The 24053-nt window shown below is 34.1% G+C and overlaps 1 protein-coding gene across 5 annotated transcripts in view; it reads right to left on the bottom strand.

Moving 5' to 3' along the window:
• Positions 1–24053, bottom strand: part of LOC115215537 (putative extracellular sulfatase Sulf-1 homolog) — a 213472-nt gene that overhangs the window by 56680 nt on the left and 132739 nt on the right. For all 5 annotated transcript variants that reach the window (XM_036505734.1, XM_029784718.2, XM_029784721.2 and 2 more), the window contains one exon: positions 17534–17694. In XM_036505734.1, the coding sequence (XP_036361627.1) occupies positions 17534–17694 (161 nt within the window). The remainder of the gene's footprint in view (positions 1–17533; positions 17695–24053) is intronic.

The raw sequence follows: 24053 nt of genomic DNA, 5'->3' as shown, positions 1-24053 counted from the left end.
TCAACTGAAGCAAAAATGCCACAAAACACAAAGAGTAGACTGAGAAGAGTGTGCAGCCTGGGTCAAAATTCCAATACAACAACTGAGTGTAGCACAAGACACCTGAAGAAGGCTGGAGCATACAATAGCTGAAATGTAGTGAAAGCAACAATGAAGATGATGACACCAGTTTGACTCACATAAACAGTATACATAATACAATTCCTCATCTCAGAAATATAAAACTGCATCACTCAACCTTTGTTTCAGTTCAATTTTTTAAAGAGATGAAGAATATCATAGACTAACATTTTTTTTTGTTATTAAGCTGATATTTGGAACACAAATTAACATGAAATTTTGAAGGACAGTTTTAATTTAAATCACTTTAAAACAGAAAACCAAGGATGGTCTTAGGTGGGTTGATATTAAAATGGCTTAAATATTGTCACTTCTTCAGCACAGCTTCTCCATAGTACTCTTAAACCACCAGTTACTAAGCTATTTACCAAATTCAGTAACCTAGGCCTGAACAAGATGGGTTCTCCAAGAAGCCCACAAACTTTAAGTCACATGGAGCCAAATCAAACTGTTTTAGATAATAATACACGTAACACTTACTAAATGTGTTGAGTGCCTTTTTCTTTCAAGTGTGTGTGTGTGTGTAAAATTTGATATTAAAATGGTCATTTGCAAAGATTGATCAAAAAGTATGAGGACTGGTGCAATAAAAAGAAAACTGCAACACAATTCAGTATTTAATTTTCTTCAAAGTTGTCCCCTTCTGAAGCCCCACACTTGATATAGTGTCATTTCCATTGATAGAAACATTCCTGGAACTCCTTTTTAGGGATAGCAAGCAGCTGCCTCACTGCATTTCGATTTCCTCAACATCTTAAAAATCTTGTTGGTGTCTTGCATTATGAAGACTGAGCCTTGGCTTCAGGGCCATAGCCATAGACTCACAATTTGTCACTTGTTAAAACCATTTTCTCATTAAGACCATGTCCTCTTCCTTGACACATTCAAGGAGATTTGGCACAGATGACCACGCTCTACACACTTTACCTCCGAGCACTGCTATAAACAACAGAACTGAGCAAGAACTTTATAACTTAGTGAGCATACACAACAGATTTGAAGGTCAATCTGTGCCAAGTAAGCTTCACCCTGAGTACTTCAGCTCTGTTACCATAGCAACAGTCCTGATACTTCTTGATCGGACATCGTAGTAAAAGATTTTGAAGTAAAAAAATTTTCTCAGCAACCATTTGCTAAAGATTCTTGGAGAAATACTACCACCTTGGAACATATTAACATGTAGTAAACAAAGTAATTTAACCAGGCAACATGAAGACTTTCACAAAATCTTCATATTTGTATTCACTAACTCTTAATCATTTAATGTATCATCTCAAAAAACATGAAGGTCTGATTTGATAACGTGACGATGTACATCAATTTTCATATTCTTGTTTTAATATTTAAGATACATTAATATATTAATATATACTGTATTAATACAGATATTGCAAACAAAAAAAATATGAAGGTTTGTTTTTAAATGAAGATATTCTGAGTATATTAATAAATGTACATCAATTTACATTCATTTTCCATATTTAAGAATATAGCAAAGGACACAGCATCTTGAAAAAATATATGAAGGTTTGATTTCAAATGAAGATATTGTACATTAAGAGATATACAATTCTCATTTTGGTTTAAGAATACAGAAGAGGATATAGGATATATTAATTTTAGCATAAGGCCTGGGGAGGGGGGAGTGTTGATTATATCAGCCCCAATGCTCAACGAGTATTTATTTTGTTGACCCCAAAAAAAGGATGAAAAGCAAAGTCAATCTTGGTGGGGTTTGAACCCAAGGGATAAATACGGATGAAATACTGCTAAGCATTTTACCCATCATGCTAACAATTCTGCCAGCTTGCTGACGTATTGATATAGCATATATTTTTATTTATACACTTTTGATATTAAATTCAGATATTGTGAATATATTAATAGAGGTATATAGATCTTCATTCTGCATTTTTAATATTATTTGATAGAATACACAATATCAATGTAGCATATTAATATATATTAAATTAATACAGGTGTGGTATATTCATGTAGCATATTAATATATATTAAATTAATACAGATATAGCCTACTAACATTTTCATATCAGTATTTCACAGAAATTTGTAGTTGGTGAGAGTAAAAATAATCCCCATAAATAGATATACAGAATTTGTTGGGTGTAGTCAAAATATTTTCAGAAGGAAAGACACGGGGAGACATTAGGCTCTGAGTCATTTCGGGGTTCCAGAGCCTTGAATTGCTGGTAATTTTGCTACTGAAGTACTGTTAAAACATTGAGTCATACAACACAGGGCTCGAGATCTCCACTCTAAGCCACTACCATAACTTTTCTTCTTAACTGGAAACCAACAACAGATGTCCAAGAAAAAGAAGAAAAAAACACTTGTTTTTACATTTTTATAATAGTTTCTACCTAGATGTGCAATAATGTAAGTAAATTGCAGAAAAGGCAATTTTTATTATAATTATGGGAATAGCAAATGTTCAATAATGAGTATTTTAAAGAAGAAAATATTTAAAAAACCAAAAAAAAAACCAATGAATTTGCAATTGTGCTATTTTTCATTCTCTACTTGCACTGGCAAACTGTCTGTCATTAGTTACAAGATTAAAAAAAAGCCAATTACTCGTTCACAGTATTTCTGATGAAAGGTGGAACAATGCAAGGACTGTAACTCAATGGGAAAAAAAATCTTCTCACAAAGAAATATATTTTAGAAATCACTGTTTTCCTTTACTTTTAACTGCTTTTAAATCCTTTGATGACATTTATACCTGCCCACATACACACAACTCTGTATATATATATATATATATATATATATATATATATATATATATATGCACACATATGCATGTTCCTGCATACATATGTACCCTTTACATTTTCCATGAAAATAAAAAAGCACCAGTACACCCTAAAGAGTGGTCCATGTTAGGAAGGGCATCCAGCCAAAGAAACCACATCAAAGAATGTCTTCCAATCCATCTAAGTATACACACCTACTCCTGTCCTAAATCCACTAAATACCTAAGCCTGACCTCCTCCTCTTATCAATCTCTACATCCAATGCATTTTCCTCCATTACAGTTCTCTTCACCTCTGTATTTGGCTCAGTTTCTAATAACAAACTAAGGGGCTTTGACCCTTTTTTTATTTGGACAAATGGATAAGCAGACAATATTAACAATTATTAAATAACAACTACAGGGTTGGGTACGTGGTTAAGAAACTCACTTTGCAACCAGCTGGTCTTCAGTTCAGTATCACTTTGCAGTACTTTGGACCAGTGTCCTCTCCTCTAGCTTAGAGTCAATCAAAGCAGTGTGGCTGACTTTGGTGGTCAGAAATGTGTGTGTGTGTGTGAATGGGTATGTGTATATGTGTTTGTCTTGTCTTGACATTACATGCTAGTGGTTAAAGAAGGACACCATCACATTGCCATCATACAAACAGTGATGTTGATTAGCAGTCTACTATGTAATCATATCTGGTCATTATGTTGTTTGTGTTTCATAAAATACTTGGGAAAATATCACCTTACTTGAAAAAAAGTGAGGGCTTAGTAGCAGAAAGAGGCACCCAGTGATACAAAAGCTGCCACAGTGAACTTTGTCTACTTCATGCAGACATGGACAAACGGAAGTTAAAATGATGATCACACACACACACCTTTACATCTATATAAATCTCCTCTTTGAACCTGTACTCATGCTATTGAGATGTCCAGAGCTCTCATGAGAAGTCCAGATTTCAACAAATAAAGATGGTGTAGTTGCTTTTGTGCAATGCAAAGTCCTATATCAAGGAGGACTTTTATTACATAATTTCAAAATATTATTTGGTTTGACATCATTTATATATTTGCATATATCCATACATTGAACAGCAATGAAGAGCTAATGAGAAACCTACAATTCTTATATCCAGATTATAGAGTTTTCACTTGTAATTATTATCATAGCCATGGCCCTATCAGCAACGAGCTACATAAGATTTTGAGAAAAATGTTTAAATGTCAGGGTCCTCTAAAAAAAGAACAGAGGAAAATGATTTGCACTCCCTAAATATAATCAATAAGTGGTAGTGAAAATGTATAAAACATTTCAAGGATTCTCTATTTGAAGATTCTGAATTGAAGACAACTGCATTACATACAGATTACTACAAAAGCACACACACACACAAGCACCATATTAATGACAGTGCCATGAGAAAAGCAGCCTGCTCAATGTGAAAAGTGGTTGGCATTAGGTCAGGCATCCAGCTGTAGAAACCATATGAAAGTAGACACTGGAGCATAACACAGTGTTATGAGTTGTCAGATCTTGTTACATCCTGCCAGCATGGAGGTGATGCACACACACCCACATACATGAAGGCCTTCAGTGAAGCAAAATAGATTTTACTAGGCTCAGTAATGGATTAAAGTTATATGCATAAACATTCACATAAATATATATGGCCTGGACCAATCTTTGGTCGAAACATATCCAAGTTTATATATATATATATATATATATATATATAAACACATTCGCGAATGTATATGAATACAACAAGATTCCAAACAATTTTCATCAACCAAATGCTATACACAAGGCATTGGTCAACATAAAATTGAACCCAAAACCATGTGGTTGGAAAGCAATTTTCTTACCCACACAGCCAAACATGCATCTATATCATTGATAATTATTTCTCTCTGAATCACGATTATTCTGAAAATCTAAATTTGACATAAAACTAGCCAACAATTTCACTTCTATTTTCTCTCTTATTGCTCCTGTTTACTTTAAAATATAGAATTTTGTGAGGAAATGACAGGAACAAGTAGAGCATTGTTTTGACAAAGTTTTCTCCACTAACATCCTATTACTTTACAAAACACATCTAATTTATTTTCCTTCAATTTGTTTCTGCCCTGTTGGATAACAAAACAACTATTATTTTACACAATGTTCAAGTCTCGTTTCTGGCCCAACTAAGTCATTAAACATCTGTGCCAGTCTCTTCTGTTCTCCTAGTTAAAAAAACTAAAATCGTTCCAACAGTAATTATAGCGGAGGGGGGGGGTCAAGAAAAAAAGGGGGGAAGAGGAGGAGGTGGATCATAACACCTTAAAATATTAATGAAGCTTCAGGCATTAATGGTGTGAATTCGTTACAAATATGATATACATATATATATATATATATATATATGCATATACATACACATACACACATACACGTGTGTGTATTTTTATATCAAGAGTGATTTAGCAGAGATAAGCTTCTCACATAAAATGAAATATTTTTGTTTATAAACCTGAACAGAAGTAAAAATGGCTTATTATGTGCTGAAGGTGACTTACTTCCATACATTGATAAGCATTAGAACACCAGAGAAATCTGTCTCAGACAATGTTTTGTTGTTCATTTCCCCCAGTTACAAGTCAAAATTTAATTAAATTCCATTTTTAATTACTTTTACTGGCAATAAGATAAAATAAATGTTAACTAATACGAGTATGATAAAATAATACAAAGAATATAATTTATTTCATAATTAACCCTTCAGCATTTAAACCAAATATTCTATGAGCTTTATGTTCAAACCAACCAGATCCAGCTTGTCACACCTAACCTACAATGCCATTCTAAAAATGAACAATCACATCATTGAAATCTTGAAGCTACAAGACAATGCATGATTAATTTAAAACAATGGGAATATATAAGCTTTACAATTGAGAGAATAATCTGAATGCTAAAAGGTTAGAGAAATATACGGAAGACAGTTAAACCATATGCTGAAACAAAGTAATTATCTTAATGACCGTCAAGGTATCCGAGGAGTACAAGTGGAAATCTGAACAGCATATATTGTGGCTTTAGCATTCAGGTTTCTCAGTCAAATGTAATGCTTATTTATTCATATTGTTTTGAATTAGCCATGCATTATCTTGTAGCTTCAAGATTTCAATGATGTAATTGTTTATTTTCAGAATGATATTCTAGGGTAGATGTGAGAGGCTGGATCTGGCCAGTTTGAACATAAAATATTTGAGCAGGATATGGTTAGTTTAAATGCTAAAGGAATAAGCTCAAACTCTGAGTTGAGCTATAAGTCACTTTTAAGCTCCATTTAAATCCACTTTTTCTGCATCCCATTAATCTCCACCAAATCCTCCAATTCATATTAAAAAATATTCCAAAGAGTGAATATTGTAGGCAACAAGTTTGGATTATCAAAACTGAACTACAAACAGCCATAATGCTGTGTGATAGAGACATGGTCTCAGAGAAGATGAAAACAGATCTTGTACATTGAACCTGGAGTTTCTTCCATTTAAACCCCTTTGTTCTCATATTTCTGTTGAATTAAAATCCATTTGCTTTAATCAATTATGAAAATAACAAAAAGTTTAGTAAAATGCCAGTCAATATTAAGGTGATGCTTGGAACATAAATTAGCATGAAATTCTGATGAAAGCTTTAGTTAAGATAATTTTAAAGCAAAATGTTTGTATCAAAGAATGAAGGGGCTGTCTCACAGGGTTTGCTAACAAATGGGTAAGCACTTCACCCTGTTGAAATATACTTTGTTTGTTTCAATGAATTTTGAAAATATTGAAGAAGTTAGTAAAATAACTCATTATTAAGCTGGTGTTTGGAATATAAATTAACGTGGAATTTGAATATGTCTTAACTTAGATCACTTTAAAACAGAATTTGCAACATAGAATCAGAGTCAGTTTCAAGCAGGTTTGTATCAAAAGGTAAGCAGTTACCTTTACATACCATATTTTGGAGAACAAAAGGCTTTAGAAGGTTACCAATAAAAATACACTTTGCCATCAACTGTGAAACCTAACCATGACTACCACCGCCAATTTAGTGTTATATTGAGAAAATATTAGGAAGTAAAGAAAGAAAATATTTCATTATAGGATTTCAACTGTGAAAAACTTATATTATCAATACAGCAGAATTATAGTAAAGAAAGAAAAAAGCTGTAATTTACAGGCAGAGAGCAAATGTTTATGCCCAGTGTGTGAGGTATCTACAAGCTGTTGTTATATTTAGGTGTGACTCAGCTCTGGACCAGCAGTCATATGGTCAAAGACATTCCAGCTGAAACCATCGCATCTTTCTTTTCATCCACAGTTTATCTCAGCCTCTATTATACATTGTTTCCTTCAGATTTTAAGACAGTAGGGTGCAATATGACTAAGATTTAGCTACTATTTTTAGAAGGTCAGTTGACTACATAAGGACTCCCTCATTGGCTTCCTTGTTATGTGGCTTCTTTGTTGGCCTGCAATATCTACTAGTTCGTTCCTAAAATGTGTATCTTTAACAGAAAAAAATAAAAAATCTCCTTTCTTTCTTTACACAGCAATGCAAACATAAAAAATCTTTTATAACAATAATAAACAAAATTGCAGAGTAAATGCAAGAGACACGTTGTTAATCTCTCTGTTATATTTCTATTCAAATACACTGCTTTAGTTTTAATTGATTTTTAAAATAATAAAGAACTTAGTAAAATAACTTAGTCATTAGAAAAGTGGTGTTGGGAATATAAATTAACATGAGACTCTGATGGAATGTTCTAATTTAGATTACTTTAAAACAGTAAATTTATATCTTAAAACCAAGAGTGGTCTCAGATAGGTTGGTATTAAAAGGGTAAAAAAACACCATTCCATCACTGGAGATGTAGTCTGGGATTTACTGTCATAAAAAAATGACTGGATAGTCATGGCTGGGATGCTTTTGAACATATGTCTGCTTAACCCTTCTGTTAACATATTTTTGTTGATACACTGCCTTTGATTCAATTGTGAAAATAATGAAGCATTTAAGAGAATAACTTTGTCATTATTAAGTTGGTGATAAGCACAGAAAGTAAAATTCTGATAGAAAGATTTAATTTAGATCACCTTGAAACAGAGAACCAGAGATGGTGTCAGGCAGGTTGGTATCAAAAGGGTCAAATGGTGGCATTTGCATATTTCTTAGTATTATGAAACAAGACATATTATTCTTGTTTATATAACACTAAGCTGAAAATAAATCCCAACTGAACTACACAGGTGAAAAATACTTCCACCTGTAAAATATTTTCTGTATTAACATGATTAGATGTGTTTATTGAACATAAAATATGAAAAGAAATGTTTTAAAATAAAATATTTTTTCAAGATTAATCAAGGATTAATAAATTGCCAATCCATTAACAGTATTTTGTTTCTATACTAGATTACATTATAGAATATACATCTATATGCTATCTTTACATGTTTAGCCAACTCTGAAAGGTTTCGAGAGATGTAAACAACTTGTCTATACACAATACTCATGTAAACAACAACAACAAAAATGACTGAAATTTTATCAAAGACTGTGTGGCTGTACAGTTGAGAAGTTTGCTTCCCAACACATGGTTTAGGGGTTCAGTCCCACTACATCACATCCTTGGGCAAGTGTCTTCTACTATAGTCTCAGGCTGACCAAAACACTGGGAGATGGAAACTGAAAGAAACCTGTTCAGGGCGTGCAAGTGTGTATTATTGTCTCAAGATTAAATTTGCACTTATACTTCTATTTTCTAATATTGCTTGTCATCTCTTGTCACTAACTGGACAGAGAGAGAGAGAGAGATCAGGCTTTGAGATGTAAAATGTTGGCCTGAATAAATGAGTTGCATTCCAAAGCAGCCCCTGAATGGTGAATTCTGCTTAAGGGAAAGAAGAAGTTTGTGAACTATCAAAAAGAATCACTAAAAGTCCTCAACATTTTGATTGACTCCTGGAGCTGCTTTGTTAAAATTGATTTAATTAATGCAGTCTGATACACACATACGATTAATGAGAAACTCAAACAGAACGGAGCAGAACTCGGGACAGTGTTATTGTGAGGCAAACATCTCAACTCCATGGCCATGTCTGTATTTGCATACAGCTGGTATACTTATATACTTACATACTTGCATGCATACATACATATACACACACGTGTACACTGATTGCCAAACTGGTGAAAACAAATGAAGTGTTTCTATATAATAGAAACATTAACTCTACAAAACTGGATCAACCAGCAACACGAGTCTTGAGTGCTCTAGCCTTACACTCCATAAATGTGAGAGAAGATTTAGAGAGGACAAAACAACAAAAATAAGATACAGTTCTTTGATAGAGTGTTTATTCCTCAACCAAATGGCATTATAGATGGTATGGGGAACTGTTTAACAGCCTGACACTACTTGAATAGGAAGTTCATCGTAAACTTAAAAAACTAAGTAAGTTAAAGGTGAAAAAAAAAAACTAGTGTTTTTTTCTTAAACCCTCTTGATACCAACTCATCTGAGACCATCTTCATTTCTTTGATACAAATTTCCTGATCTAATTTAAAACCTTTCAACAAAATTTCATCATATGTTCCACAATGATACAGTTATTTTGCTAAATTCTTCATTATTTTCAAAATGAACCAAAACAAAGGCAGTATTATTTCACAAAAATATGATAATGAAAGAGTATGACAGAGTTAAAAGAGATAATTGAATTTGTTTAAGCTTCCCTTCTTTTTTTACCAAATTTCTGTAGAAATACTTTGCCTTTCTTTTAATTTACTTTGAAAATAAATTTAATAAAATAAGTTGGTCATTATTAAGCTTGTGTTTGGAACATAACATGAAATTTTAACTGAAAGTTTTAAATTAGATCACCAAAACAGAAAGTTTGTCTAATGCAGTTGGTATCAAAAAGTTAAAAGGTATAGAAATACAATATATCAATAAAACTGAAAAAAAATGGTTTTCTCTATTTTTTTTTTTTTTGGCAAATATATATTTAACTTGAAAGCTCTTACATTAAATACACTGCTCTTAAGGATCATTTTAAAGGATTACACATATCCATGTAAGTTGGTACTATGAAGATTGATTGCTATGTAATAACATGTTGGAGTTGAGCAATCTGTTATATTAACTGAGCTCTTGATTACTCTGGAGTTACTTTTTTATGCTTACACAATCAATTCTCCATATATGGATAGATAGAAATTTATTGGACCATCCCATGCAGTTTTTTCAATTGCATGAACCAAAAGTTGGAAGGGGACAGGATAAACTACCTGCATCAACTTGCTATAAAAGCAGGTAGTAATTTTACCTCGTACTTATTCTTAGTGCAAGTTTTGAAGAGTGCAGTTCAATTTTAGTAGTTGTTTTTTCAAAGCTATAATGGAAGGGACAAAGGGGCATATTCAGCATATTTTGCTTTATGAGGTCAATAAAGGCAACAATGCAGTGGAAAGTGCAAGGAATATTAATGCAGTATATGGGGATTGGACAAGAAGCTTAAGCCAATGTCAACAGTGGTTCCAGAAATTCTGAGCTGGAAACTACAGCCTAGATGATGAGCTTCATCCTGGAAGGTCTGTAGAGCTTCACAAGGACATCCTGCAAATCCTGGTGGAACAAAATCCCATCATAACTGTTGAGGAACTAGCAGAGAAACTTGAATTTGGTCATTCAACCATTCATCAATGCCTGCATGCCATCAGAAAAGTCAGCAAATTGGGTCAATGTGTTCCTCACAAACTGTCTGAATTTAATCGCATGCAGAGTGAATGTGTGCTCTTCTTTGCTGTCACATCTCACGAATGCACCTTTTTTGGACCGAATAGTGACTGGTGATGCGAAATGGGTTCTCTCTAAAAATGTCAAGCGCCAAAGACAGTAGGGAAAGGAGAAACACTGGCACCTCAGATTAAAGGTCTTTACTCACGTAAAGTGTTGTTATCTGTTTGGTGGGACATGAAAGGTTTAGTCCACTTTGAACCCAAACCAAAAATAACAAAGGAAGCTTGAATGGCTGAAGTCAGTGCTAGAAGAAAAATGACAATTTTTGATTTCAAGACAAAAAGTGTTCTTCTATCAGGATAATGCTCGGCCACATACAACGAGGATGACATTCCAGAGGCTGGAACAGTTTGAATGGGAAACGATGCCCCCTCCCCCATATTCACTGGACATTGCCCCATGTGATTATCATATATTCCCCAGTCTTCAAAATCATTTGGATGGAAAAATTATGAATTCTGTAGGTGAGGTCAGAACAGTACTGGAGGAGTATTTTTTGTCAAGGACAAAATAATTATGGAAGAGGGGCCTTGCAAGTCTACCAAATAGATGGAAGAGCATTGTAGGAAATAAAGGAGAGTATATTTTAGATTTTAAAACATTTTGTTTATCTTAATTTTGAAAAACTGCATTATTTATGGGATGACCCAATAGTAAGCTTAATGGAAAACTGCACATATGTCATGAAAAATTAAAGATTGTGGAAAGAGAAAGATTGGTATGAATTCTAATTAGAAAGAAATATATTTTTGGGAAAATTTGGAAATGCAAATGAATTTGGTCAATCTTGTTTGGAGTACATTTAGCAGATAGATATGTTAAGGGATACAATTTATACTGAAGTTAAAGCAAATTCCTAGAAAATTCTAGCAGTCGAAGAGCATAAATTTTACACAGTTAAGAATAGTTGACAACTAGAGCAGTTTAGTCTCTCTCTCTTCCCCTCTTTCTCTCATTAACCAGGCACTTCAATGTTTTCTCTGCTCTTCAGGTGCTGTTTTGACAAAAGTCTCAACTCTGATTTTCCTTTACATTAGCATCCTTTCTGTTTATTTTGTCTGTAATCCAAGGGGCACTGTTTCTTATGTTGCAATAGTCCTTATTTCTTTTTGATTTGTTCTTGTCCTAAATCAATGTCTCCCATGCTTTTACAAGTCCTAAGACAGTAATGGTTTGCCTTGCATTCTAATGATGGGTACAATCACTTATGCTTTCCAAACGAGTGGTCCCATAATTTTTCAGCACTGAAATTGCTATGATACTGGACCACACAATTGCTGATGGGATTTTTCACATCTAAGAGAGTGTGTGCATGCATGTGTGTATGTACTGTTAGCTTGTTTTTGGTCTTACTTGAATCTATCTTGTCACTCTTTCAAATGTCTTTCTTTCCACAAGCTGTGTACATCAGCAGCTTAGGCTCGAAATAGCACAAGCATACAATAACGGAGATAAGTTAGGGGCAGCAAACATGGTATTGTTGATGATAGCATTTTTCATAACTGATGTGCTTCAATTGTAGCCATACTCTCTTTTTAAACAAAACTAAACAGAAGACAACCTACAATAAGATTTCTATGTTGAAGGTTTTCTTGTTTTTTTGTGTTTTTTTTTTAATTAGATACAAGCCATTTCACTAAGAAAACATGAACCTCAATGAAATTCTAAACTATTGAGAAGTAGTCTGATCAAGATTAAAAAAGAAATAAAAACAATTATAAAGGTTGGAAATATACTGAAAGAAATTGGTTACTGTTACATAAAAGTAATGTTTTCAAAATATATTTGTTGGCCTACAGGAAAATTAGGAGAGGGTTTCGTAGAATGATACCAGAAGAATAGTTTGACAGGTAGATGAAAAGCAGTCACTTGAATAAGTGTACAATAGGGGTGAGATGTTCAGGGAAGGAGGATGATGTTCTATTAAATAAATAATAAAAAGAAAGGATTGTAATGAAACTTTTAGGGCAAAAGAATGTGAGAAGGAAAACTGAAAAACCTGGTCATAAGATAGATAAAAAGAAAAAGGTTACATAGCTTGTGAGAAATCAGAGTGAAAAAATTCTGAAATAAATATCTACTAATATGACAATTTGGGTGCTTGGAAAGCATTTGAATAAAATTAACATCCAGTTTTTCATGCTTGCATGGGTCGGGTGGAGTTCACTGAAATAGATTTTCTATGCCCTGATGCCAACCCTCACTTGTTTCTGAGCAAGGAAATATTTTCTCATGGCCAGACATTTCCTTGCAGAAAATTGGAAATAAATTGCATTGCTTGCATGGCAGTGATGTCAAGAGAAGGCAACACTTACATACACACTCTCTCTCTCTCTCTCTCTCTCTCTCTTTCACACACACAACAGATTACTTTTGGTTTCCATCTACCAAATCTAATCACAAGAGTTTGGTTAGCCCAGGACTATAGTAGAAGACACCCAAGGTGTCAAGCAGTGGGACTGAACCTGAATTCATGTGGTTAGGAAGCTAACTTCTTAACCATGCCTGCACATCAAACATAGAAATTAAAGACAAGATAAATGCCGGACACAGAGAATCCATTGAGAAAGATCATAGAATTAAAAAGGGCAAATACATACCACCGTCCCTTTAACATTTACTTTTCCATGTTTGCATGGGTCAGACAGAATTTGTTGAGATGGATTTTCTATGGCTTTCTGTTGCCATCTCTTGATTGTTTCCAGGTGAGGTGATATTTCTCCCATGACCAGACATCTCACAGAAGATTGCAAACAAAGGATACTGCTTGCATGGCAGTGGCACTTGCTTCCAACTATCACAGGGTGTCAGGCAAAAGACAATCACACAAACAAACATATACATACACACACACACACACACACACAATGGGCTTCTTTCAGTTTTCAGCGAACAAATCCACTCAAAAGGTTTGGGTCATCCCAAGGTTATAGTAGAAAACATTTGGCCAAGGTGCCACACAGTGGGACTGAACCTGTATGTGGTTGGGAAGGAAACTTCTTACCATATAGTCCTGCCTGCATGCATATACATACATACATATGTGTGTGTAAGTATATGTATATATATATATATATATATGAGATGAACTTCTACACAGTTTCTGTCCTCCAAATCTGCTCACAATGGTTGAGTTGAAACAGGGCTATAGTAGAGGACATTTACTTAAGGTTCCACGCAGTGGGATTGAACCTAAAATCACATGGTTACTAAGTGAGTTTCTTAACCACACAGCCATGACTACACCTATAGATGTTCCCTCAAAACCCAAAATTTATAAATATGTTAAGAAATCTATATTAAGATTAATAGAAATTCTAAAATGTTGCTCATTAGGGGCACTGAGGTTAAGAAATACATATTTCCTGAAGGATTTAGAAAGAAAGTATATCACAAACGTATTGTTACATGTGGCAGATGATAAGTTCATTCAGGTGGTGGCTCAGGTGGTGCCAAACATACAATGAAGTAAATATATATGCTAGACAAGGAAAAGTTTTATAGGAACTGGAATATAATTAACATTTGAAACTGATGATCAAGGAAGAGCAGCAAGGAATATCTTGGAAATTGGACATTCATGACATGCTTCATGGACATACAAAGCGGAATGATTTATCCGTTGTGTTGGAGTTAAATGAAACAATTTCTACCTTTCCGCTGAATGTTTTCGAACCGTTTCTTATGAAAAGGTACGAAGCTGCCGAAGCAGACTCGTTAATTTCACTTTGTTATCTTCTAATCTAACAAATATGTGGAAAATATTTTTTACCTGTTTAAGCAAATCCTTGTAATCCTTCATCAGTGCAAATGAAGCTGAAAGGTATTTCCTGATAAAAGAATGGAAATAATCTATGGCTTCTTGGAGGGTTGGAAATTTTAAAGAAAGATAAAATTTAACAAAAAAAAAATTTTGTTAAGCAAAAATGGAGAGAGCGAAAAAAAAAAAAAACTCAGTTCTATTGTTGTTCATATAGAATAGGTGGACCCTGAAAGAACATGATTGCTGTAGTAAGAGCAATTAATCTATAATTATTAATATTAGCAAATCAGAAGCAAAGGAACTAGAACTAGCGCTATTGGGTGTTTATAAAGACCCAGTTCCATTTGTAAATGACTCCAGGACAGTGAGGAAAAAATGGTTAAAAAATTCAAAATTTTGATAAAATTTAGAGATTTAAATTTCCAAAATATTACTTTTACAAGAAAAAAATTAAAAAGTAAAATATATATACAATGCAAAACTAAATTGCTGTGTATATAATGAGTAAATTTAATCTTTCAAGTATTCGTACAAAATTACTGGTATTACTTTAAAGATAGAAATTGTGAAAAGTAAATAAAACTAATGATTGTTCTAAATTTTAGGGGGAGCTTGTTAGTCGGTTACATTGAGCCCAGCACTTGGCTAGTACTTTATTTACCCTGAAATGATGAAAGGAACAGCTGACCTTGGTGTGATTTGAACTCAGATTGTAAAGAGTTGGAGGAAATGCTGAAGAGTATTTTGTCCAACATGCTAAACATCTTGCCAGCTTTTGCCATTTTAATAATAATTCTTTTTAATTTTGAGACAAGGCCAGCCATTTCGAGTGGAGGGAACAAGCTAATTACATCAACCCCATTATTTGATTGGTGCTTTATTTTATTAACCCCCAAAACGATGAAAGATAAAGCTGACCTTGGTGAAATTTGAACACAGAATGTAATGAGTCAGAGGAAATAAGAGTTGGCATTTTGTCCAACACTAACGACTCTGCCAGCTTGTCACCATATAACTTTCAGCTCAGAAAATTTAGTTCCATTATAAAACAAGGTTGGAAAAGATATAAAATATGAGAAAAAGCTGGAGCTGTTCAAGATATTAACCTCTTTTGTAGAAGAGGAGAAAAAACTCTAAATTACAAAACAATTTCTTCAATTTTGTTCAGAATATTTTTTCATTTCTTTACAGATTTATTCCAGGTTGAAGTTGGAAGCAAGAGTTCTTGTTAACCCTTTTGTTACAATGTTTATAAAGAAATGCCTTTGTTTCAACTAAATGTTAAAATAAGGAAAAATTATTTAGTAAAACAACTGTCGTTTGGGACGTAAATTAATATGAAATTTTGACGACGGATTTTAGATCACTTTAACCCTTTTATTATATTTTTTTAAATTACAACCTCTTTTTTTGAATTAACTTTGAAAATAATGAAGAAATTAGTATAACAACTTTGTTATTAAGCTGGTGTTTGGAACATAAGTTAATGTGAAATTTTGGGACGGCTTTAATTTAGATCACTTTAAAACATGAAGTTTGTATCATTGAACCAGGGAATGGTCCAGGGCAGATTGTTGGGAAAGGGTTTTAAAAATGGGAAGCTACATTAGAAAATGTTCTAAGCACCATATTTCTGTTGAAATCCTCTCTCTTCGTTTCAATTAATTTTCAAAAAAATGAAGTATTTAGTGAAATAACTATCAATTAAGCTGGTATTTGGAACATAAATTATTTTGATGGAAAGTTTAGATTACTTTAAAGAAGGAAGTTTGTTAAAGAACCAGGGATGGTCTCAAGCAAGTTGGTATCTTAATAATGCATCTAATGGGAAGCAATACAAGGTAATATATGGGGTATTTTTATAGAAAATAATTTCTTCTTTTTTCAAGGCAATTTGTCTTCATTCTATTTTTAATGACAAAACAGAATGTATTATATCTGTGATGTCACTGAATAAATGAAACTTGAACTTAATATGATTTTTTTTTTTTAATTCTTGTAAACTGAAAGAATTCCTTTTATTTCTGAAAGAGAGCCATGTTGGAAGATACCTGAAATCATAAAAAATAGGAAGAAAAAATTCAAACCCCAAACAAGAAATTTGACACCACCAAATCCATTTTAACCAGCTGTGAAAATCTGGGTAAAAAAATTAATATCTTTGCATAGCAATAGGAAATCCAGTAATTAAAGCAACAATTTGCTTTAATTTCTTTAAATTCAATAATTTGTTGAATCTCCTTTACTGTCTACCCTGTGTGGCTTTGAAACAATTACAATATTTCTGAAAAAAGAAAATATCACAATGCAAAAATATTTCAATATCTTCAAAATATATCTGTACAAATATCAAAAAATAAACATTTGAATAATAATAATAATAATAACAATAACGGTCGCAAATTTTGGCAGATGGCCAACAATTTTTTAGGTGAGTAACTTGACTACATTGGTGCCAATGCTCAACTGATACTTATTTTATTGACCCCAGAAGGAAGAAAGGCTGATTCGATGTCAGCAGCATTTAAACTCAGAACATAAAAATGGATGAAATGCTGCTAAGCAATTTGTCTGGTGTATTAATGATTCTGCCACTTCATGGCCTTAATAACAATAATAAAAATGCAAAAAACATTTTCTCGTTGTATTCTCATCCGATTGATGTTTATTTCTCCAGAATGGTTGAGTTGGATGATCAGAAGTTTAGCCTTTTTCAATTTAAATATGATGTGATTGGACTTCTTGATAATATAGTTACCAATTTTCTCAACACTACTTCAACTTCAATATGATCACCACCACCACCACTACTACTACTACTACTACAACTTACTAATTACTGTATTTCAGTAAGTAAACACAGTAAAATACAATGTAATGAAAGGTGAAGGAGACAAAAAGCAAATATTAATATTATATTAGATTAGAAGCCAAAGATATCCAAACAAAGCCTGATCAATGTTGTTCTTGAAGGCAAAGCTGACAAGAAAAACAAAATAGAAGAAGAACAAAACTGATGCTGTCTACAAATGTGTATACAAACCTTTAAATTTTTAATTGTCAATTGATATTTTTGAATTAAAGAATCAAGATGGTCTTTGTGGTTTTTCCAGATATCTATTTCCTCATATAACACAGGATCACAAACAATGGTGTTGTTTGCCAGAACTCTGCACATTTGCTGCTGCTTTTGATAGGGAAAATCTGGAAAAAATAGAAGAGAAAAAATAATAATAATAATAATAATAAAAGATTACTTGTTAAAGCTCAATGTTAGGAATTTTCCTTTTCCAACAGTCTAATCCATTGTGAGTATATGAATAATAATAATAATAATAATCCTTTCTACTATGGGCACAAAGTTTGAAATTTTGGGAAAGGGGAACAGCAAATAAACCCCAGTGCTCAACTGGTACTTATTTTATTGACCCCAAAAGGATGACAGGCAAAGTTGACTTCAGTGGCATTTGAACTCGGAAGATAAAGATGGACGACAAGCCACTAAACATGTTGTCTCTCATGCAAATGGGTCTGCAAACTTAAGCTTCCCCCTCAACTACAACAACAATAATAAAAGGTAAAATCTGATACTTCAAAATTATAAAAAAAATTTTTTTTAAGTCAATATAGGTGCAGGAGTGGCTGTGTGGTAAGTAGCTTGCTTACCAACCACATGGTTATGAGTCCAGTCCCTCTGAATGGCCTATAGCCCTATAGTCTTGGGCCAACCAAAAGTCCCTATAGCCTTGGGCTGACCAAAGCCTTGTGAGTGAATTTGGTAGATGAAAACTGAAAGAAGCCTGTCGTATATATATATGTTTGTGTGTCTGCGTTTATCCCCCCAACATTGCTTGACAACCAATGCTGGTGTGTTTACGTCCCCATAACTTAGTGGTTTGGCAAAAGAGACTGACAGACTAAGTACTAGGCTTACAAAGAATAAGTCCTGGGGTCGATTTGCTTGACTAAATGCAGTGCTCCAGCATGGCCACAGTCAAATGACTGAAACAAGTAAAAAAATAATCTGATAAAATAAATTGATTCCATATATATCTGCAGCAAATAAGTCTGTGAGGTCATCCACCAAACAACTGGGAGAAAATTCAGGAATAAATCAACCAAATTTTACACCAAGACTATATACATACAGAGCCGATGAGAGAGTGTCTCTCATATAAAAGTAACAGCTAAATCTGCCTCAGCCAATTCCCTCCCATCTTAAAATGGAACATAGTGAATAATGAAGTCCAGGAGATATGCCTCAAGAGAAAAAGCAAAGAAAAGAGAGGGTGATGGCCTGAATGCTTTTAATCATACATCTACTTAATCAGGGTCCCTTTAGCTTAAACAACAATGATGTGAGTTTAGTTTAGATACTATCACCATCCATTGTCCACTTTTCCATTCTTGCAAGGGTTAGAAGGAATTTGAGGTAGATTTTCTATGACCTGATGCCTTTCTTGTTGCCAACTCTCATCTGTTTCCAAGTAAAGTAATATTTCCCCCATGGCCAAATATGCTCTTCATGGAAGTCTGGAAACAAACGTCACCTGAATGATGGTGATGTTCATTTACAACTATTATATGACATTAAGACAATGGTACACCCTTCTACCCCATCCCTCTCCCTTTATATAAACACACACACACACAACACACACACACACACACACACACAACCACATGGTCAACCAGGCTATCAGATGCTGATATACATTGTAGGTCACAATGTGCTCTGCATTGTTTTAGTGTTTGAACGATGCCATTCAACTGGTTAGGTGAGCAGGCCAATGTTCTACCTGATTGGACAGCTAGTCCCTCACAGATTTACCCCTTTACAGCTAACTGGACTGGAGCCACAGGAAATGAAGTGTTTTGCTCAAGAACACAATGTGCCACTCAGTCTGTGAACTGAACCTACAATCTAGTGATTGTGAACGCAACTCCCTAACCACTAGGCTATATGCCTACACACACACATGCACACACCTACTAAATTCACTCACAAGTCTTTGGTTGACCTGGGGCTATAGTAGAAGATACTTGCCCAAGATGCTGCACTGATCCTACGATCACATGGTTGGGAAGCAAGCAGATTTAATTAATATATCATTAATACTTGACTGATTCATTCAAAGAAATACCAATACTAAGACCTGCAATGTCATTTTATTATTGAAATGAAGGCTGCGTATTTCAACACAAATATGACACAAAAAAAGTTAAGCAGTCCTATGTTCAAGGGCATTCCAGCCATGATCATCCAGTCATTTATTATCTAATCAGATTATGTCATCCAATGATGGTAGGGTTGAAAACAACCTGCCTAAGATCATTCCTGGTTCTATGATACAAACTTCCTGTTTTGAAGTGGCCTAAAAACCTATCAAAATTTCCTGTTAATTTGTTCCAGATGCCAGTCTGATAATGGATTTCACTAAATTCTTCATTATTTTCAAAATTAACTGAAATGAATGCAGTGTATTTCATTTGAAGTATGGTAAGGAAAGGCTTAACATACAATACCAGGAACTGAAAACTCAATAACGCTGGAGAGAAAGAGAGTGAGAAGGGTTTATCAAGCATAAACTAAGTTCCTCCTTTCAAATGGTAGTGGTGGTGGTGGTGGTGTTGAAGAGCTGCACATTTCATAAAGGAATGTGATCAGCCCCTATGGCTGGGCACAAGCTGATCTTTTCACTTCACTTTTCTCCTTTTCTTTAGTCATTATTATTTTTTTCTTTAGACAGAATAAATAAGGTGGTTCTGAATTAAATAAACAGGTGTTGTTTGCTCGACCCCTCAGTTCCAAAAGGCTAATAATGGAAACTGCATGCTAGTTAGTATAGGTTGATAACTAGAGCAAAATGTAGGTCAGTGAAGTCTGAAGTCTTAAGAATATGGAATGTAAAAAGTAAAGCAAACATAAGAAAAAGAGCTGCTGGGAACATGCGAGAAGCAGTGAAGCAGAACAAACACACATCAACCTGAAGATGTAACCTCAACAGGAATGTTAATACTAAATACAACATCTAACAACACAATATGAAACATATATAGTGGCTAACAAGCTATGGAACCTTATATAAAACATATATAGTGGCTAACAAGCTATGGAACCTTATATAAAACATAATACAGAAATTCCACAAATGTTAATGTGATTCTTGTTGCTTTTCTTTTTCTTTTAAGGTTTTGCTGTGTTTATTGAGTTTAACATAATTGTTACAACAAGTGGGCTTTTTTTTTGTGTGTTTTTTTTATATTTGTTTATCCAACAAAATGCTCTTTAACATCAACATAGTTTTAACATCTACTTTTCCATAATTTCTGGGCCAGATGATAGAACATAGGGGCAGCGTTTCCTACAGCTGGCTACCCGTTTCTTTCACCAATCCTCTCCTGTTTCCAGGTAAGGTAATAATTTCCCAGTCTATTGACCAACAAAGCCTAGATAGATGTATCCAATCACAGAACTCATATGAACAAGCCTTTTGTTTACAAAGATTACACAACATGTTGAGAAGCCCAGACATGTTTTCATGGCAGGCAGGACACCAATGACACCATTTGACACTGTCAGTGTGGTTGCTGTTTAGAGAACTAGTAAACATGCATGAAGACAAAAGGGGAAATAGGAAATTTTTCTCTCATGCACACACACACACACATTATGGGCTTGTTTCAGTTTCCATCAACAAAATCCACTCCCAAAGCTTTAATGGGTCCAGGGCAATAGTAGATATCTCACAGTGAGACTGAACCTGAAACCATGCGGTTGGTAAGTAAACTTCTTAATCACACAGCCATGTCTGTGTGTCCTGAAATATTACATGAAACATTAAACAACAAAATCTGTAGCTGGAATTGATTTAAACTAAAGAAGGTAGAAGACAATATCCAATCGAGAGACATAATGAAATGGGCTTAGAGAGATTTGAAACTGTGACTTCTAGGTAAGTAGCTCAGCTTTGAAAAGATTTATTTTGAATGTATAACAAAAATAGACACTAATATATAATAAAGGCATATTACTAATTAAGCACAAAATAACAACAGTTCTTAAATCACATAAACCATATATGGGTCCAAGCATTGCTGTGTGGTCAAGAAGTTAGCTTCCCAACCATGTGGTTTTGGGTTCAGTCCTACTGTGTGGCACCTTAGAAGGACTAAGCAAAGTTTGTGCGTGGATTTGATAGACAGAACTGAAAGAAAGCCATCATGTATGTGCATGTATGAGTAAGAGTGTATTCCTTAGTTTTGGCATCATGTGATAGTTGTAAATGAGCCTCACTGTCATACAAGCAGTGTCATTCATTTAAGAGAAATTTGTCTGGCTTGCTTGGAAACAGATGAGGGTTGGTGGTAGGCAGGACATTCACCTGCAAAAAAGAAAATCTGCCTCAATGAATTCCCTCTGGGCCATGCAAGAATGATGCGGGAATTATAATGTGAGGCTGTGACTAAGCTGTTACAGACTTAAATACCTAATGCTAGTCAACCATTACTTTGAAACTCTTTCAAGTCATTAGACACTCAAAGCATTACAGCTCTGCTGTTCTACATTTGTGTAGTCATTATAAGTGATATATATACACACTGTTATTATATTCATTATAAGTGATATATATACACACTGTTATTATATTCATTATAAGTGATATATATACACACTGTTATTATATTCATTATAAGTGATATATATACACACTGTTATTATATTCATTATAAGTGATATATATACACACTGTTATTATATTCATTATAAGTGATATATATACACACTGTTATTATATTCATTATAAGTGATATATATACACACTGTTATTATATTCATTATAAGTGATATATATACACACTGTTATTATATTCATCTATTGTCTGAATTGCATTATTTTAAAGGAGAAACCAATTTAACCCCTTACCCATTAACATAGTTTCTTGAGTTGTCACTCATTCTCAAGTGGGGCTGTTTGAAGAGATGAGTGTCACTTCAGCAATGCTGCTTAGTCCCAGGTCAGCCCTGGTTAAGCAGACCAGTAATGAAGAACAAAAATAAAGACAGGATTACAACAACTCTGGTTGTTGTAATCAGGTCTTTTTGAAAGCCTAGGACAATATTATTAAATATGTGCCTTTCTTTATTTGAGACAGAGAGGCATGAGTTAACGGTATTTGACTTCTATTTCTAGCAGGTCAAATAAACACATAGTTTCCTGCAGGAATATAACTATAGTGAAATATGCAAATAATGTATGTGATGCTGCTAGGCAGAACAACAATTAGTATGATAAAGATAATTAAAGAAATATCGTATACTCATTAACGTCAAATGTAAATTAACATAACGTTTTCTCTCTAAATATATTTCAAACTGGGTAAACATCACAGACTGGTTTCAATTCACAGCTGAAGCTGCTGTGCTTTACCTGGATCTATGAGTGTGACTATTTGGTTATTAACATTATAAAAGGAAAGGATCAGCAGGAATGCTCAGGGCCCTCTGTGACTTACTGCAAAACACACGGACCACAACTGTTATAACAGTTTAGTGTATATATATATACATATCCTCATCATTTAACATCTGTTCTCCATGCTGGCATGGGTTGGATAGTTTGACAGGAGCTGATGAGCCAGAAGACTGCACCAAGCTCCAGTGTCTGCTTTATTATGGGTTTTACAGCTGGATGTCCTTTGTAAAGTAGTGAGTGTGCGTGCATGCATGTGTGTGTATGCATATGTGTGTGTGTAAATGTCTGTAGAGGTAAAATAAACATCAGAGATGCTTTGTCGCAAGCAGAAAGTGCAGGATCTACTCAAAGATGTTACAAGCTCTTTCTCTTGATAAGGACTAAGGGTGTAGATTTCAGAGGAGGAAGAGTCAAAGATCATCAATCAGTTTAGAATAATCTCTTACCTCACAGCTAACAAAATGGTATTCTTCAGTAGTGTCATGAGGCACCTGACAACCTGCTGAGGAATCCCTACATTGATACCCCAGTTCAAAAAGGAGGTATCCCAAAGGTATCAGAATGTCTGGAACCCTTGAATGTGGTCACCCAGTTAATGAATTTCGTTCAGGGTTAGGGAGTCTACTATTTCTACAACACTAGGAAAGCATAAGCCTCAGAAGGGTATTATAACTGGATTACCATTTCAGTAATCCTTGCTATAAACATTCTGGTAAAGTTGGTTGAAGGTCAGTACAAAGAGCCAATCACTGCATCGTTAATGCTGTAGAGATGACCACTGCATCGTTAATGCTGTAGAGATGACCTGTGACCATACCTATCATTGACCACAGAATGATCCTAAGGGGCCTCAAGGAGCTGATGGTTTGGGTTTGCATGAGTTTCAAACCAAGAAGTTCATTTCGGTTGGTAGCACAGAAATACCATCCTGCAAAAGGTGTTTGATTGTAGCCTGAATGAGGCATGCATGTGTGTGTGTGTATAAAGGTATATATACAGAGGTTGGACAAAATGATGGAAACACTAGTTTGTTTGTTTTGTTTTTTGTTTTTAACTATTTTTCTATTGGCAACAGAAAACATTAAA

Source organism: Octopus sinensis, linkage group LG9 (assembly GCF_006345805.1).
Source record: "Octopus sinensis linkage group LG9, ASM634580v1, whole genome shotgun sequence".
NCBI classification, from domain to species: Eukaryota; Metazoa; Mollusca; class Cephalopoda; order Octopoda; family Octopodidae; genus Octopus; species Octopus sinensis.
This window is presented reverse-complemented; position numbering and strand designations above follow the sequence as displayed.